This window comes from Magnolia sinica, chromosome 16 (genome assembly GCF_029962835.1).
Source record: "Magnolia sinica isolate HGM2019 chromosome 16, MsV1, whole genome shotgun sequence".
In the NCBI taxonomy this organism is placed as follows: Eukaryota; Viridiplantae; Streptophyta; class Magnoliopsida; order Magnoliales; family Magnoliaceae; genus Magnolia; species Magnolia sinica.
This window is the reverse complement of record NC_080588.1, coordinates 18,274,425-18,294,566: the sequence shown is the minus strand read 5'-3', so window position 1 is coordinate 18,294,566 and position 20,142 is coordinate 18,274,425. Positions and strand designations below refer to the sequence as shown.

At 38.7% G+C, this 20,142-nt stretch overlaps 1 protein-coding gene across 1 annotated transcript; it reads right to left on the bottom strand.

The window, feature by feature from the left end:
* Window positions 1-4,244: 4,244 nt before the first annotated feature.
* LOC131228776 (uncharacterized) lies at window positions 4,245-5,412 on the bottom strand. The gene is made up of 3 exons (XM_058224642.1): window positions 5,329-5,412; window positions 4,651-4,758; window positions 4,245-4,565 (listed from the first exon to the last, which is right to left on the bottom strand). The coding sequence occupies exons 1-3, from the start codon at window positions 5,410-5,412 to the stop codon at window positions 4,245-4,247; spliced, it is 513 nt and encodes a 170-aa protein (XP_058080625.1).
* Window positions 5,413-20,142: the final 14,730 nt, after the last annotated feature.

The window sequence follows — 20,142 nt, the reverse complement described above, 5'->3', positions numbered from 1 at the left end:
TCACCCTCAGCAGATTCGCCAGGGCATCATGGGGAGCATGGGCTCGTATGTGGACAGAGTTAGGGATCTGAAATTCGTCACGAACCCAAGCTATTTGGAACTCGACGAGCACTAAGCCCCTAAGGAAGAGCTTCACAGCTCGTCCACCTGAAGGCCTAGCGATAACCCCCCCATCGGGTCTCAGGGTATTCTTTTTGTGCCGATAACCCTCCCCATCGGGTCTCAGGGTATTCTTTTTGTGCCCTTGGGATGCACTGGCCTTGAAGCCCTTACCCTTTTTGGGCTGGGAATAGAGAGGTATCGCTTCCAAAGGACCCTCAGAGGCCTCGAGCCTGGAGTCCAAACTCCCCTGCCCAGAGTCACCTTCATACGCGTATCCCTCCCGAATCTCAACCGATCCGTTCGACATTGCAGATTGAAAGTAAAAAGAAAAAACTAAAAGAAGGCCGGGAGGAGGAAAGACTCATCGAAAATTGCCTGCTCCATGGAACTTCTGTAGCAAGCACCTTCATAGAAAATTGAAAATAAAGTTGCTCTAGGGAGGGGTATAGAGGTTTATATAGCCCAAGGTTGCCATCCGCAATCATGACGAACCGTCATCCCCGGAGCCGAACCATCTCGAGCCAAGCCTGCGAGACATGTGGCGATGGGCCATTAGCCAAGGAATGACGAGCAACGCTGTAACACCCCTGATTTTTGCCAACCTAGAGTTAGACGTCCTTAGGCAATGGGTTAACCATAACACTCTCAAAGCTCAATCCCAAAGCGTAAAGTTCCTTTTTAACCCTTTTCCTTCGAGATCTCACCTTTCACCATCCTATCCTTCAAATTTTTCTAAGCACATTCATAATATACACCAATCCTAGGGTATAAATGATGAAGAACAATACCGAAACTAAAACTTACCATAAATAGTAACTAAATGGATAAAATGAGTTTTTAACCCTTAACCTTTTGGAATCTAACAAAATAGATAGTTTAATTGGATAGATTAGCTTCTCCTACCCCAAAATCATATATTGTATGTTGCATAATCCATTTCCGTTTGCAAATTAGACCCGATAATGCCTCGACGGACTCGTGGGCCCAAACGACTCAATTCGGGGGGACCCGGGGTGGGTCCCACATGTTTCCAGCAACCCTAGGGGGGGGGGGGGACATCGCCCCTGGGGTGAGTCCTTGCCCATATGTCCAGTGACCGGCGAGGGGCTCGCTGGTTTGGCGATGCCTCGTTCGTACAGCGGATTGGGCAGCCCGTTTTCTGCAATTTTTCTGCGCATTTTGTCCAATTTTGAAAAATCATATTTCTCTCGTTATAACTTTGATTTAGGTGATTCAAAAACCATATTAAAGCTAAATAAGTCTAGTTTTATATAAAAATATATGAAAAATATAATAAAATATTTAATATAGTTTAAAGTAAGTTGTTGTAACAACTATCCAAAAATCACTTGTTGGACAGCTGCTGCTTCTGAAATTTTTAGAATTTTTCTACAATATGAAATCTCATAAAATTTTATGGAGATAGGGTAAACTTGATGATGAAATACTGGAAAAATAATTAAAATAATATAATAACTAAAAGAACCAAAAATGGGGCATAGAATGGCCCTAGGACCGTATTCTGCCATAATTGTGGTAGAATTTGGTTAAGTACTAAACTGAATACTCGGTAGAATTAGCTTGAACCACTTTAAATATGAACTACAAGACCCAAAATGAGTAGGACCGCTAATGCTACGTTACTTAGAAACCTAGGATTCAACTCTAAACACTGTTGCTCTCGGGAGTACTTTAAAACTTCGTATTGGACTGGACCGTACGTCAAAAGTCCGATAGTGATGAACTTAGACAATTATGACCACCTAGTTAGACTTGAAAATCACCTCAAAAATTAAGTCCAGATGATGTCCTGAGACGATTTGCTTGAGTTCGGAGTGAAGAGTGTGAGAAAGGTGAATTTATTTAGAAAATAAATATGAATTTAAGTAATCTCAGTCATATCGCTTGCGCGCTATTTATAAGCAATCTGACCCAAATTCACCCTCGAATTAGGGAAGATGGCCCACACGTGTCAAAGTGCTTGTGGCCCTGATCGAGTTTCGGTGACCGTTGAACTGAAATTGGTCTGCCATGGACGATCTGGAAACCCGATCGGACTGAAAACTTAACTTACTTAAGATCCATTATCAGTGAGCTTAAGTCCGACCGCATTCAGTAAAAGGACCTCCAGAAATGTTCCATTGGTTCGAAATAGACCCGATTTGGTTATAACCTAAGTATGCCTTGGCCCTGGGGCTAATTCCATCAATTTTAGGCCTATATAAAGACCTTAAACCCTCACTCTCTAATTCCATACGAAATTTTCAAACCCTAGCTAAGAGAAAAGAGAGAGGAAGAGAGAGAGAAGTTGGTGAATCATCTTGAAATTCCTTCCAGTTACTCTGCGTACCTAACCCATCGCTTTTGAATCGTTATCTCGACAATTCTAATCTCATTTTTGGGTAAGTCAATTAAACCCTAACCTGTTTTGGAGCTTAAGATAGTCTAAGTATTGATGTAGCTAATTTAATTCATGCCTTAGGTTATCTAGTCGCCGTTGACGAAGACTTATCGTCCAAATCAGATCCGTTGCGCACTTTCTAGTTTAAGGTGCGGACTATATTCGTATAGGTTATGGTTTTCAAAGCTTTCAATGTTAGTTAATGATTTATTACTGACATGGGTGCCATTTCACATGTCAAATGCGATATCTGTTTCATTTTACGTATATCGATAGTCTATGTTGTAAGTAGTGTGATTCATGTGTTTGTTGAAATGTTTGTATGCATTTGGAATTTGGCGTTGTGCTTGCCATGATTAATTGTCGTAGGAATATGATTGTTATCACTACAAGAAATACCCCTTTTAGCGACAAAAATTTGCGTCGCTAAAAGTCAGATTTTCGTAGCTAAATATATTTAGCGACGAAAATTTTCGTCGCCAAAAGACCGACGTGCATGGATTTTAACGGCGAAAAATTGAAATCGTCGCCAAAGCAAGGCTTTTAGCGACGAAAATTTTTGTCGCTAAAAAAACTATACAAGACTTTTAGCAGCGAAATTTTTGCTGCTAAAAATTTGTTACTTTTAGCGACGAAAAATTTCGTCGCCACAAAAACTGTACCAGACTTTTAACAGCGAAAATTTTCGCTGCTAAAAGTATTATTCACTTTTTAGCGACGAATGGTTTCGTCGCCAAAAACATATACAGACTTTTAACAACGATAATTTTCGCTGCTAAAAAATTCATTACTTGTAGCGACGATAATTTTCATGGCAAAAACAACTGTACAAGGCTTTTAGCAGCGAAAATTTTCGCTTCTAAAAGCAGTTCAGTTTTTAGCGCCGAATAGTTTCGTCGTAAAAAAAACTATACAAGGCTTTTAGCAGCGATAAAAGTAGTTCAGTTTTTAGCGATGAATAGTTTCGTCATAAAAAAACTATACAAAACTTTTAGCAGCGAAAATTTTCGCTGCTAAAAGTTGTTCAGTTTTTAGCGACGAATATTTTCATCGCAAAAAAACTATACAAGACTTTTTAGCAGCGAAAATATTCGCTGCTAAAAATTCGTTCCTTTCTAGCAACGATAATTTTCGTCGATAAAGAACCTTTACATGACCTTTAGCAGCGAAAGTTTTCGCTGCCAAAAAATTCGTTACACCTTTAGCAACGAAAATATTCGTTGCTAAAAAACTTTAGAAGCCTTTTTAGCAGTGAAGATTTTCGTTGCTAAAAATAAATTTACAATACTTTTAGCTACAAAAATTTTCGTTGCTAAAAGTCTTTTTTTTTTTTTAAATATACCTCTTGAAATTCCGCACAAAATTCCTGAGATACACCTGTTAACAATATATTTCATCATATTCATCCTGATATACACCTATTATATATATATATTTCATCATATTCATATTCACATCCATCTAATTAAATTAACCCAAACCCAAACCCAAATATAAACTACATTCATCCAAACACAAACAATCTTATCCGCATCACATTCATTCAAAACTTAACATAATAAATAAATATATAAAAAAATTATACAGATGAAGGCGGAGGCGCTGGGGCATCAGTGGATAAGCGTGCAGCGATAACCTGAAACATCTCCATCATCCGTCGCTCATGCTCCACCTGCATCTCCTCCATCCTCCTCTCTTGCTCCTCCCTCTGCCTCGCCAGCTGATCGTCCATCTTCCTCTCCTACTCCTCCATCCTCCTCTCCTGCTCCTCCCTCTGCCTCGCCTGCTCCTCCCTCTGTCTATCCAGCTGATCTTTGATGTCATCGACGATGACCCGTAGCTGCTGAACCTCTCTCTCTGCAGTATCAGCTCGGCGTACGGCGCTGTCGCCAACGACGATGGATCGGCTGGAGGCAGCTCTAGCGGGTGCCATGAGCTTGGCACCATGGCCAAACCCACGCACATATCCAGAACGGGTACCAAGCACCTGACTCAGGATCTCTGGCTCACTCCGCTGAGTACCATCGGGAGTGGGCTGACTGCGTAAGGTGTTCATCTCCTCCTGTAATGAAAACATATGAATTTTCATAATAAATGACATTATTATAATTTAATGCAAATAAATTTTACAATGTAAGGATCTTTACCCAAATCTCGCTGGCTCTAGGATGTACCCAAGATCCTGTCGCCTGCCGACAGTGAGTCCCTTTGTAAAAGTCTACTGGTCCGGGCTCCTGGCCAGTGATGGAATCTCGCTGCGCAGTCGAAAAGACAATAGAATTAATATAAATGCATGGAAAGAATATATAAACGTAATAATTACCAGTATCTTCTTACCATGTTGTGACGAAGTCGTACAAATGACTTTGAACCAGCTATGTGGTTCACTTCTAACTTTCCTCTATTGTCAGAATTTATTTTGCTCCTCTTCTGAACACGTTATTCATAATACATTGTTATTAATTACGAATTTAATTATTATGTTAAGATATCATAAATATGTAAATATTACCTAAAAAGAATCAGACGAAAACCTATCGCAGAGTATCCGCCAATCCTCATCGGTCACGTACAACGGTGCGGACTGTACGGCCTCCTCGTGGCTCATGCACTGCTTGTATTGCGGGTGTAACTTACTGCGGTAATCCTTAAACCGCTCCTTCATCATGTCGTCGACGGCATGGGAGATGTGCGGAACACTCAAATCCAAGTCAAATTTATCCTGCAGTTTCGTAAATAATAGATTAAGATAATAAACTTATTAAGAAAATAACTTAACTGTAAATAAACTTTTATAAAATAAATTTTAATTTTCTAAAATTTACCTGAAGGCGCTGACGGATGAGCTGCCGCACATCATCTGTCACGTCCCCCCAACGAGGAGTGGTGGGGGGATCAAAGATCAACATAAGACACCGACCTCCGACGTAAACAACATGGCATTGTTCCCAACAGGTCTAATGCAGTCCTGTGGGAACTCTACGTCACCCTACCCTTACGCGTAAGTCGCTCTAAAAGCAACCCACGCGTGGGTCCACGTCCACGTTGGCTGGTCGACGACACTGTTGCAAAAGAAATATGTAACTTTAAACATAAACAGAAATCATTAAAAGAAATATACGCCTAGACTTACATGCAGTGTCCTGTGTATGCGCGACTGAGGGATCAGACGCCTGCGATGCAACATGTGACGGCGATGCTGGCTCCGTCACTTCACGAGTAGAAGGGGTAGATCCAGTGCGCGAACGACGTACTCTCCCACCTGGTGTTATCACTGAATATGTGCGAGCTATGAACTTATAAATTTAAACAATGTCAATACAAGTGGAATATACTAAAACATTGTACAAGTAGTGTTGACGGTACAATGCATGTGTTTATGCTTAGAGAGATGATTAAAATATGATTAGACCATTACACTATAATGCAAGCAGAATATAATAAAATTATAAGCTTTAATTTATAATCATTAAAAATTCCATTATAAATTGTCATTCTATATTAAATACACATATTTCGTTGTAATACAAAACAACTTTGAGATAAACTATCCGAAGTACTCCCTGCGTAAGCTATCGTATACTTCAGAAGCATATGTCATTTCGTGCGAAGCACTCGACATATTTACAGCCAACATGCCAGTCACAATAGGAGATATCTGGTCTCTTGGGACTCCATTCAGATGTGCAAGTGACAGAGTCGCATCTTTCATATCTCGTTTCCCGCGATTATATATCTCCATTAGCCCTGAAATTTCTTTGAGATAGCATAATCTTTCATCTAAGTCATCTTCGATATATTCCACTCTACACTCATCGACCAGACCGAGTATCTCTATGGCCCTACCAGAAGAAGATAGGACTGAAATATCAATCTGCAACAGCTAATGAAGTATGTTGCGTGATTCTGCTACGCTCCGGTTTAAGGAGGACATGATCAGAAATTGACTTAACTGCAAATGTGGATTATAAACAAGTCAATAAAAAGAATTAATCATGACTTGTAATTTTCACGTATACATGGAATACATAAATTATTCGAATTGAAAAATGACATGTAAATCATGTGTACATTTAATAATCGTCGTCTGTATCACTATCGCTTAGAGTTATTTCTTCACCATCACTATCACTGATCAGTATTTCATCCTCATTGTCCGTAACATCATCATCAATGAAACCGCTATCATCTGTAACAATATCATGTATTATTGAGGCATCAACATGATCAGGTGGCACATCATTTCTATCTAATTGCACCACATCAATATCAACATTTGAATCAGTCCCTGTATCCCTAGATAGCATGTCTTCTTGATATGCTTCTTCAACCCTAAACGTGTCATTTCTCCTGTCCTCGCTATCTTCAACTTCTAGTACAGGAACGTCAAATACGTTCCTGGGCTTTATTTTCTGCACCACGTGCCAAGAGCCGCCTAACTTAGTATCAGCGAGATAAAATACTTGTTCGGCGTGGCTGGCGAGGACAAATGGGTCGTCCTTAAACCACTTCCGAGATAAATTTACGTTAGTAAAGTAGTTGTCAGTCTGTATTCCCAACTTCTTATTTCCAATGTCCCACCAATCACATCTAAATAAGTACACCCGCTTTCTCATACAATAACTCAGCTCAATAATATCTGTCAAAATGCCATAAAAGTCAATTTCATCCTCCTCATTTGTTCCCTTCACAACCACCCCACTATTTTGTGTGGTCTTGTACTTCTCACGTTCTTCGGTGTGGAATCGAATCCCGTTTACAATACAACCTGTATATCTAGATACACGTCTATCAGAGCCACATGCCAGTAAGTATAATGCATCAGACGCCTCCGCAGAGTTGCTTGTGCACAACATCTTCATCTATTATCATGTACAGAATATAATTGTTTAGGGATTTTCATGAGTTAAAATAATGTGCAATACAACGAAAATGCTAAGTGTGGTGAGATGCAATGTGAAATCTTACACGGTTGGTGAATCATTCTGAAAAATGATCCTGATTCATTCGATCATAATTTGTGGGAAATTTGGACTTCATCTCGTCTATGTGTTCGCTACACATAAATGGCACGTCATTAGCAAGAAACACTAAGATCATCGTATGTAGAGAAAATAATAATCGACGAAAGACTTACTCCAAGTATGACTCTATTTCTTCACAATTATGCAATACATACCACCGCGCCTTTGCTAGATCCCCAAGGTCCATATCCTGAAACGTCGGGGATCCTAAAGGACGAACGATATGTGCAAATACAGATATGGGTCCTTGTTCATGCTCCTGCCCTTCATCAGCATTCTGATCTTCTCGGTTGAATCTAGTCTCTATGCCACGAAGATACATGGAGCAAAATGTAAGACACTCATTATCAATGTACGCTTCAGCTATCGACCCCTCCGGTCGTGCCTTATTCCTCACAAATTGTTTCAGTGTGAAGGTATCTATACAAAAAACTACTATGTTATACGTATGAAAACATGGATATATGTAGTTTATGGAATGAATAAAAATTTTAACATATTGGTACCACCTTTCGATTGGATACATCCAACGATATTCTACTGGGCCTGCAAGCTTCGCCTCGTGCGGTAAGTGAATCGCTAGGTGTACCATGACATCGAAAAATGCAGGTGAAAATATTCTTTCAAGTTTGCAAAGGATTACGGCAATGTCCCTCTCTAGTCGTTTAATAACATCTATATTCAACGATCTCGAACACAAATCCTTAAAGAATATCCCCAACTTAATCAGTACCGCACTGATATCCTTGCTCAAGAATCCACGAATCGCAACCGGCAGTAAGCGTTGCAGAAGGACATAACAATCATGACTTTTCATTCCTGTTACCTTACAGTCCGTAACGTTTACGCGCCGAGATATGTTTGACGCATACCCATCGGGAAACTTCACTGATCTCAACCATTCACATAAACGCTTTCTCTCTAGTTTTGTCAACGTGTAGCAGGCTGCTGGTATAGTATACGAATTTCCATGTGGTTGCAAGTGCAACTCTTTCCTTAAACTCATTTCTTGTATATCCAATCGAGTATTAAAACTGTCTTTTATTTTCTTCTCTATGTTCATCAATGTTCCAAAGACATTGTCACATATATTTTTCTCAAAATGCATGACATCCAAATTGTGTCACAATTTCAGATCACTCCAATAGGGCAACTCAAAAAAGATGTTCTTCTTTCTCCAATTATAGTCCAATACTGTACGTTTCCTTTTCTTCAAGTGCGATGTCTTACCAAATCTAACCTCTCCAATGTTACTTAGTTGTTGCATCACGTCTTCTTCAAATAGCTCTTTCGGAGGTGGCCTATGATCTTGTTTGCCATCAAAGATCATCGTCTTCCTACGCCAACTATGATCGCTCGTAAGGAAGCGACGATGGCCCATATAACATGTTTTCCTACCATGCTTCAATGACAATGAACAAGTTTCAATACCACATGTAGGACAAGCCAACTTGCCCTTCGTGTACCACCCAGACAAATTTCCGTATGCGGGAAAGTCATTTATTGTCCACAAGACCGCTGCATGCAATCGAAATGTCTGTCCTACAAATGTATCATACGTTTATACACTTTGACTCCACAACTCGTTTAACTCGTCTACTAACGGTCGTAAATACACATCAATGTTATTCTCAGGTGACTTGAGTCCAGGAATAAGCAATGACATCATGAAAAATGACTCCTTCATACACAACCAAGGAGGTAAATTGTATGGCATAAGTACCACTGGCCACATACTGTACAAGCTACTCATATTACCAAATGGATTAAAACCATCACTTGCAAGGCCTAGTCGAACATTGCGAGAGTCTTCTGCAAACCAGCCATGTTGCTTGTCAAAATTTTACCAGGCTTCAGCGTCCGCAGGGTGCCTCAGTGTACTATCATCATGAACGCGTTTCTCCTTATGCCACCTCATATCTTCAGCCATCTTACGAGACATAAACAATCTTTGCAATCTGGGTTTTAATGGGAAGTACCTTAACACCTTTCGCGGGATTTTCTTACCCCTGGCTCTGTCATTCTTCCACCTACACTCTCCACATTCTTGACACTCTTCAGCCTTATCGTACTTTTTCCAATATAATAAATAATCATTTATACATGCATGTATGAGTTCATAACCAAGGCCCAAGTCTTGCATCAATATTTTTGCCTCGTAATGAGACTTTGGCAATGTCTCACCGTCCGGTAACGCTTCTTTCAACAACTCAAGCAACATGTCAAACGATTTGTTACTCCAACGATTTATTGTCTTCAAATGAAGTAACTTTGTAAGAAAATTTAACTTGGAGAAGTTCTCACACCCCGGATAAAGTGGACGTTGTGCATCCCTCAACAACCTACTAAACTTTTCTGATTCGACATCACCCATTGGAGGAATATCTTGGCTACTACTTGTCGCTGCAAAATCAGTATCCGCAGCTGTTCCCCTGAACACATCCCTTATGATATCTTGCATTTCGTCAACATCTTCATCCTCGTCATCCGGCACAATCGGGTCAGCAAGGACTTTGGAGGGCTCAACTCTATGGGTCATATCTTCACCATGATAGATCCACCAAGTGTAACCCTGGTCAATCCTAACTATGAACAAATCATCCTCTACTTTGTCTAAAGTCTTATATATCATGTTCTTGCATTTTCGACATGGACACCTAATCCTATTCCTTGAATCTGCCCGATTTCGCACAAATTCCATAAACTCTTGAACCCCTTGCTTATACTCTGGGCCAAACCTGTTCTTAGCTCGCATCCAACTCTTATCCGTGTCTACAATGAAATGACTAAAATCAGTTTACGAAAATAGCTTTAAGATTGGGCTAGGTTATAGGTTTAGGTTATATGTTTAGGTTTAGGGAATAGAGACTAGGTATAAGTTTAGGTCTAAGTTTAGGGAATTGGAGTTGAGATTAGGATTAGGTGTAGGTTTAGGTTTAGGGATTTGAGTTTAGGTTATAGATTATAGGTTATAGGTTATAGGTTTAGGTTTAGGTTTAGTATTTGAGAATACATTAAGGTTTAGGTTTAGGTTTAGGGATTTGAGAATAGGTTTAGGTTATAGGTTTAGGTTTACGTTTAGGGATTTGAGAATAGGTTTAGGTTATAGGTTTAGGTTTAGGTTAAGGTTATAGGTATAGGTTTAGGTTATAGTTATAGGTTTTGGGATTTGAGAATATGTTTAGGTTATAAGTATAGGTTTAGGTTAGGTTATAGGTTATAGCTTTAGGGAATTGGTTATAGTTATAGGTTTAGGTTTAGGAAATCGGGTTCGGGTTCGAGACTGGGTTTAGGTTTGGGTTTTCAAGTTTAGGTTTAGGTTTAGGCTAGGGAGTTGAGATTAGGATTAGGTGTAGGTTTAGGTATAGGCATTTGAGAATACATTAAGGTTTAGGTTTAGGTTTAAGCATTTGAGAATACATTAAGGTTTAGGTTTAGGTTTAGGAATTTGAGAATAGGTATAGGTTATAGGTTTAGGTTTAGGTTTAGGGATTTGAGAATAGGTTTGGGTTATAGTCATAGGTTTAGGTTAAGGTTATATGTTAAGGTTAAGGTTATAGGTTTAGGTTTAGGTTAAGTTTATAGGTTTAGGTTTAGGTTAGGTTATAGGTTATAGGTTTAGGTTTAGGTTATAGTTATAGATTTTGGGATTTGAGAATAGGTTTAGGTTATAGGTGTAGGTTTAGGTTTAGGGATTTGAGAATAGGTTTAGGTTATAGGTGTAGATTTAGGTTTAGGGATTTAAGAATAGGTTTGGGTTATAGTTATAGGTTTAGGTTAGGTTATAGGTTATAGCTTTAGGGAAATGAGAATAGGTCAAGGTTTAAGTTTAGGAAATCGGGTTCGGGTTCGGGACCGGGTTTAGGTTTGGGTTTTCATGTTTAGGTTTAGGTTTATACTAGGGAGTTGAGATTAGGATTAGGTGTAGGTTTAGGTTTAGGCATTTGAGAATACATTAAGGTTTAGGTTATAGGTTTTGAGATTTGAGAATAGGTATAGGTTATAAGTTTAGGTTTAGGTTTAAGGATTTGAGAATAAGTTTGGGTTATAGTTATAGGTTTAGGTTAAGGTTATATGTTAAGGTTAAGGTTATAGGTTTAGGTTTAAGTTAAGTTTATAGGTTTAGGTTTAGGTTAAGTTTATAGGTTTAAGTTTAGGTTAGGTTATAGGTTATAGGTTTAGGTTTAGGTTAGGTTATAGGTTATAGGTTTAGGTTTAGGTTATAGCTATAGATTTTGGGATTTGAGAATAGGTTTAGGTTATAGGTGTAGGTTTAGGTTTGGGGATTTGAGAATAGGTATAGGTTATAAGTTTAGGTTTAGGTTTAGGGATTTGAGAATAGGTTTGGGTTATAGTTATAGGTTTAGGTTAGGTTATAGGTTATAGCTTTAGGGAAATGAGAATAGGTCAAGGTTTAAGTTTAGAAAATCGAGTTCGGGTTTGGGACCGGGTTTAGGTTTGGATTTTCATGTTTAGGTTTAGGTTTATACTAGGGAGTTGAGATTAGGATTAGGTGTATGTTTAGGTTTAGGCATTTGAGAATACATTAAGGTTTAGGTTATAGGTTTTGGGATTTGAGAATAGTCATAGGTTATAAGTTTAGGTTTAGGTTTAAGGATTTGAGAATAAGTTTGGGTTATAGTTATAGGTTTAGGTTAAGGTTATATGTTAAGGTTAAGGTTATAGGTTTAGGTTTAGGTTAAGTTTATAGGTTTAGGTTTAGGTTAGGTTATAGGTTATATGTTTAGGTTTAGGTTTAGGTTATAGGTTTAGGTTTAGGTTTAGGTTTAGGGATTTGAGAATAGGTTTAGGTTATAGGTTTAGGTTTAGGTTAAGGTTATATGTTAGGCTTAAGGTTATAGGTTTAGGTTTAGGTTATAATTATAGGTTTAGGTTAGGTTATAGGTTATAGCTTTAGGGAAATGAGAATAGGTCAAGGTTTAGGTTTAGGAAATCGGGTTCGGGTTTGGGACCGGGTTTAGGTTTGGGTTTTCAAGTTTAGGTTTAGGTTTAGGCTAGGGAGTTGAGATTAGGATTAGGTGTAGGTTTAGGTTTAGGCATTTAAGAATACATTAAGGTTTAGGTTATAGGTTTTGGGATTTGAGAATAGGTATAGGTTATAGGTTTAGGTTTATGTTTAGGGATTTGAGAATAGGTTTGGGTTATAAGTTTAGGTTTAGGTTAAGGTTATATGTTAAGGTTACGGTTATAGGTTTAGGTTTAGGTTAAGTTTATAGGTTTAGGTTTAGGTTATGTTATAGGTTTTTGGTTAAGGTTTAGGTTATAGTTATAGGTTCTAGGATAGAATAGGTTTAGGTTATAAGTATAAGTTTAGGTTAGGTTATAGGTTATCGCTTTAGGGCATTGAGAATAGGTCAAGGTTTCGGTTTAGGAAATCGGGTTCGGGTTCGGGACTGGGTTTAGGTTTGGGTTTTCAAGTTTAGGTTTAAGTTTAGGTTAGGGAGTTGAGATTAGGATTAGGTGTAGGTTTAGGTTTAGGGATTTGAGAATAGGTATAGGTTATAGGTTTAGGTTTGGGTTTAGGGATTTGAGAATAGGTTTGGGTTATAGTTATAGGTTTAGGTTAGGTTATAGGTTATAGCTTTAGGGAATTGAGAATAGGTCAAGGTTGGGTTCGGGACCGGGTTTAGGTTTGGGTTTTCAAGTTTAGGCTTAGGTTTAGGCTAGGGAGTTGAGATTAGGATTAGGTGTAGGTTTAGGTTTAGGCATTTGAGAATACATTAAGGTTTAGGTTTAGGTTTAGGAATTTGAGAATAGGTATAGGTTATAGGTTTAGGTTTAGGGATTTGAGAATAGGTTTGGGTTATAGTTATAGGTTTAGGTTAAGGTTATATGTTAAGGTTAAGGTTATAGGTTTAGGTTTAGGTTAAGTTTATAGGTTTAGGTTTAGGTTAGGTTATAGGTTATAGGTTTAGGTTATAGGTGTAGGTTTAGGTTTAGGGATTTGAGAATAGGTTTGAGTTATAGTTATAGGTTTAGGTTAGGTTATAGGTTATAGCTTTAGAGAAATGAGAATAGGTCAAGGTTTAAGTTTAGGAAATCGGGTTCGGGTTCGGGACCGGGTTTAGGTTTATACTAGGGAGTTGAGATTAGGATTAAGTGTAGGTTTAGGTTTAGGTATTTGAGAATACATTAAGGTTTAGATTTAGGTTTTGGGATTTGAGAATAAGTATAGGTTATAGGTTTAGGTTTATGTTTAGGGATTTGAGAATAGGTTTAGGTTATAAGTTTAGGTTTAGGTTAAGGTTATATGTTAAGGTTACGGTTATAGGTTTAGGTTTAGGTTTAGGTTAAGTTTATAGGTTTAGGTTTAGATTAGGTTATAGGTTATAGGTTTAGGTTTAGGTTATAGTTATAGGTTTTGGGATTTGAGGATAGGTTTAAGTTATAAGTTTAGGTTTAGGGATAGAGATTTGAGAATAGGTTTAGGTTATAGGTTTAGGTTTAAGTTAAGGTTATAGGTTTAGGTTTAGGGGAAGTTTATAGGTTTAGCTTAGGTTAGGTTATAGGTTTTTGGTTAAGGTTTAGGTTATAGTTATAGGTTTTGGGATTTGAGAATAGGTTTAGGTTATAAGTATAGGTTTAGGTTAGGTTATAGCTTTAGGGAATTGAGAATAAGTTAAGGTTTAGGTTTAGGAAATCGGGTTCGGGTTCGGGTCTGGGTTTAGGTTTGGGTTTTCAAGTTTAGGTTTAGGTTTAGGCTAGAGAGCTGAGATTAGGATTAGGTGTAGGTTTAGGTTTAGGGATTTGAGAAAATGTTAAGGTTTAGGTTTAGGTTTAGGGATTTGAGAATAGGTTTAGGTTGTGGTCCCTGCAAAAACAGATATAAACACGGCTGTCTCCAATTTGTCAGGCCCTTCCAATGCTGTCCATAGGAAATGTACAGCTTCATCATAGTCATAACAGCGGTTCCCATCTTCTAGGGACCCCCGCTCAAGATCCGAATAGCTCCGACGCACATCCGGGTCTACTCCATTAATTTCAAGCAAATACAGATATAAACACGGCCGTCTCCAATTTGTCAGGCCCTTCCAATGCTGTCCATAGGAAATGGACAGCTTCATCATAGTCATAACAGCGGTTCCCATCTTCCAGGGACCCCCGCTCAAGATTCGGATAGCTCCGACGCACATCCGGGTCTACTCCATTAATTTCAAGCAAATACAGATATAAACACGGCCGTCTCCAATTTGTCAGGCCCCTCCAATGCTGTCCATAGGAAATGGACAGCTTCATCATGGTCATAACAGCGGTTCCCATCTTTCGGGGACCCCCGCTTAACATCCGGATAGCTCCGACGCACATCCGGGTCTACTCCATCAATTTCGAGATAATACAATTAAATCCTAAATTAGTTACTCATCCAAGGTTGGATAGATTGTAATACTTTCATATTCCCACTTAAACGTCCACGTCGAAAATCCGGCAGCATCTCCCGATGCCTCTCCAGATAAGTTGATCTTACATTACATTCCGATGCCAAATATCTAAAACAACGTAAAGATATTTGACATTGGATATAGAACGGAAGAAACATATCTAGAGAGAAGTGAGGAGATGAACCGCGGATCAGGCATGAACATTTAAATAGATTATATGAAAGCATACTATCCATCTAACATTGAACTGTCCAAAATGGGACAATTTGAGCAATTTCTATGCCACCAAAAACACACCATATCTATGTATGGCCCCATAAAAATCCTCAAACGAGTAACTAATTATCTAACTTACAAATCTATAAATTACAACATAGGCATCATACACCCATGCTCAAGTGAACCAAGTCGAGCATTATTCACACGTGTTCAAGTGAACCAAGTCAAGCATCATTCGCACATTTTCAAGTGAACCAAGTTGAGCATCATTCACACATGTTCAAGTGAACTAAGTCAAGCATCATTCATAAAATGATCAAGTGGATTGATTTAAGCATCATAAGCAAATGTTCTAGGGGGCTGATCTTAACATCATTACCACACATCCAGGTCGATTTATTTAAGCATCATAAACACTGTGTGGGCCACAACTTATTTACTGTAAATTTCCAGAAAAAGGAGGGGAACAATGTATAAAACTTTGACAAAATTGACATAACTATAAATCCAAAATCATGGTGGGCTATGACTTGTGTGGGCCACACCACATACAAAAGTTGAGAGGGGTTACCCTCCATCAAAAGATTCCAAATTATTTTTTGGGCCCACAGAGATGTGGTCCACAAATCCAGCCCATCCATTATGTGTGTGCCACTGGGATGAGGGGTCATACCAAGTTTAAGACGCATCCAAATTTCAGGTGGGGCCCACCAAGTGCTTTTATATGTTTTAGGTGTGTCTTCACATGATTTTAGATGGTATGGCCCACCAGAGTTCCGTATACAGCTGATTTTTGGATTATCCCATAATTTAAAGGGGACCCATCAAATGCTAAAAATCAGTGTCTTGAGGTGCTAAAAATCAGCAATGAACAGATCTGAAATAGTCACAAGTTGGCTTAGGCAAAAATTCTAGATAGTGCATTTATCAAGTGGCTAGAAACATGATCCAACAAATGGACAGCATGAAACGAAACAACATGGCATGTCTACATTTAAAGATGATTGGGCCGGCCTCATTTTTTAGGATAAGGCACATGCATGGTGCGCCTCTACAGGAAGTAGTTCCTAATCTACTTGTTGATCAACTGGTCCACATATATATAAAAAAAAATTCTTAAAAGGACTACAATCTAGAGAGGTAATTACCTCGAGAAATGGATGCACTGATGTCCAACCTTATCCTTCATCTGACTGAAGGAGTCTATGAGAGCTGCCTTCTTACTGGTCACCTAATAAATAGAAGTGAATGAACAATAAACATCTTGCTTACAAGAATGTCTAATTTTTTATAAGGTTTATTGACTCCATTAAATTAACCCTAATATGCCCTGTTAAGGGGCATTTATTGATCAAGGAAACAAATACATTTCGGGCAGTGGTCTGGCATAGGCCGTTAATTACATTGTGAGGGGCATGAAACTCCAATCCCAATTCCAATTCAAAGCAACCACAATCCCAACTAAGCGAAAATCTAGTTTCAACTAAGCTCACTAAGAAAACCAAAACCCAATTCGAGCTTGAACAGGCAAATACAAAATAAAAAATAAAAAAAACAAAAACCTCTGATTTCGAGCTTGAACAGGCAAATACAAAGAAACGATATATTAAAATAAAAACTGTATCAGTCTGTAAATTCAAGCTCGAAGTGAAAGAGAAGGGATATCCACCGAGAAAACGCTGTATATCTCTCTAATTGAAAACCTAAGAAACCTCAAGAATCTGTGAATTCAATTTTCGAACCGTAGAGACAAAACACATAGATGGAGAAAACGTGTATAAATCTGCTCAAAAAAAGATCTACAAAAATTTAGAAAAATAGAGGAATTCAATCTATAAATTGAAATTTGAAGAAAAAAAGTATGAAATTAGATAGGGAAATTATCTGATGGAGAAAATCTCATAAAGCCCTAGAAGAAAAACCTCGGAAACCCTAGAAAGCAAGACAGAGATGGAGAGAACTGCGTATATTTTCTGCTCGGAAATGAAATCTGGAGGAGTGGAGAAATGAAATCCAAGGAGGATATTTGCTCAAAAATCAGAAAATTTGGGTTGTTGTATCAGATTTTGGGGGTGAAACCGTGAGAAATTCAAAAGCTAAAGCATGTATGCAACCCAACCAAAAAAAATGCGTAAAAAGCTATGCTATAAATCTAGTAAATCCCCACCATAACCAGTAAAAAAAATAATGATAATAACTCGCAAAGCGTAGAGATCGAGATACCTGATGGGTTATCTCGTTGCTGCGGCTGGAGAGAGCCGAAGGCAGCCGCGTGAGAGAGAGAGAGAGAGAGAGAGAGAGAGAGAGAGAGAGAGAGATAAAGAGAGAGGGGAGAGGGGTTTGGGTGAGAGAGCGCCTAATTTTGGGGATTTTTTTGGGCGCCCAATTTTAAGCGGGCGCGCCCGATTTTTTATGTGGGTGTGGTATGGCTCTGTGGGCCCCACCATGATGCATGTCAAACATCTACCCCATCAGTCAGATGCACCATCCCATGGTGGGCCTAGGGATTAAAAATTAAATCAATCTATCACTTGTGTGGGCCACACCACATACAAAAGTTGAGAGGGGTTACCCTCCATTAAAACATTTATAATTATTTGTGGGCCCACCATGATGTATAAGACATATCCGTGTCGGCCATCTACTTTACCATGGAATTTTGAGGCATGAGCCAAAAAATGAGGCAGATTGAACGTTGAAGTGGCCCACACCAAAGTAAACAGTGGCCCAAGAAGTTTTTAACGGCGGCTGTTCGATTCTGTGGTGTGGTCCACTTGAACTTTAAATCTAGCTCATTTTTTGGCTCATGCCCTAAATTCAGTTGACATCTGGTATGGCTCTGTGGGCCTCATCGTGATGCGTGTAAAACATCTACCCCATCAATCGGATGCACCATCCGATGGCGCGCCACACCACATACAAAAGTTGAGAGGGGTTACCCTCCATTAAGACATTCATAATTATTTTTTGGGCCCATATTGGTTTAGGTTCACAAATCCAGTGCATCCATTATGTGTGTGCCCCTTGGATGAGGGGTCATACCAAGTTTCAGACGCATCCAAATTTTAGTTGGGGCCTTACTAAGTGCACGATTGATTTTTGGGATATCCCATAATTTAAAGGGACCCATCAAATGCACGGTGTTGATGTTTGACACACATCATGGTGGGGCCAACACAGCTCAACGTCATGGGGAGTTCCCATGAGCTCCTCAAACAGGGTTGAACCAAACCCACTGATCATTCCACGAGCATACTCATCAACTTTTGCAGTTAGTTTATACATCGTCTTACCAATTTGTTTTGTAACTTCCGTAGAAGTTCCCAACACATCAAATTATTAGCTGTACTTGTACCCAACCCCTGCAGGAGAGAAAAAGAATCAACAACGAGGTATAGCAGAAAATGAATCCCTGAATGAAAATGGAATCATTCGTAGTTGCCACACATAACCAACATAACCAGTTTTTGAATCCTTAACAATTCACATCGTACATCAAAGCTCCATGGTCCACCATGTTTTTGTGCTGCACCAGTGTCCATCAAGAATACCACATCCAAGCTGTTCATCAGGTGGCCCTCATCGGGACCTGAATTTTGGGTCATACTAGTTTTCAGGGGTGATGAACATGAGGACCTCATGATCAGAGTGAATAGCACGTGCTTTGTGGGCCTTACAGAGTTTCATATGGTATGGTCTACTTAAGATTTGAATTTGCTTTATTTTTAAGCTCATACACTTAAAATAAGCTAGCAAAACGTATAGACAACATGAACATACATCAAGGTGGGCCCCACAATCACAGTCAGAACTCACAAATACCTAACGGAATCCGCTCGTCTTTGATAAGACTGTGGGCCATTAAATGGATAAGATTTTGAAAGTATCTATGAATTATTAATGATGGATATCCAAGGTTACGGTTTTCATATGGTGTGGCAACCATCCATTACACATGCCATACATGTATATAAGTTCACACCATCCAAATCATTGTCCCACAACAATTGAGGAGCGATATGAGATAGTCGTATAGTACTTTAGATGGAGCAAGTTACCAGGCAAGCACTATAGGAGATAGTCTTATAGGACTTTAAATGGAGCAAGTACAAAAGTCATAGTGGTAGGAAGCAACCCATCAACATTTTGTCATATAATTTTAGATTATAAATAAAAAAATGAGGTAGATCCAACACTCAAGTAGACCACACTATACTGTTGAAACTTTCTTAGGACCCACCATAATGTTTATTTGTCATCCAACTTGTTTATAAAGTCATATAGACTCGGATGGAGGGAAAAATAAAAATAAAAATAAAAAAAAACAAATATCAGCTTGATCTAAACTGTTGTGGGCCTAAGAAGTATTCAACAGTAGGCAGTCAATCTCATTTGTGTGGTCCACCTAAGAATTAGATTTATTCATTTTTAGGTTCATGCAACAATATTGATAGGAAATTCAACAAGCTCAGCATGAGTATGACAGTTGATACCCATGCCATCTCCCCTACATTCATACATGTGTACATGAACCCGGACAGTCCAAGAGTTGGATCCCACCTTGGATGGGTCATAACCTGAAAAATGATATGATCAAATGATCCTAGTAGACTGATTGATGGACTTACACATATTGAATGTGTAATTTTGCCCATACTTTTTAATCATCCATTTAGAGCCCCTTGTTCAGACAGTTTGGATCATAAATCAATGTAATGTTTAGCTAAGAAGTAAGAACTAATCATTATGGAACCAACACAATGATATTGTCAGACATACACATGAGCTACATGTATGGAAGAGAGAACCCAATATCAACCATCTTGATTGGGCCAAGTATGCCCATTATTCCTATCAAAATGGGAGCCCTGTAATTTGAATTCTTTTAATTTTCTTTTCTTGTGTAGATGCCAATTAGATAGATCTCTAGGAATTGGCCTGATAAAATATCCAGTGTCCGAAAAGCAGCACAAAGACAGTTCTTACTGAGCCACCG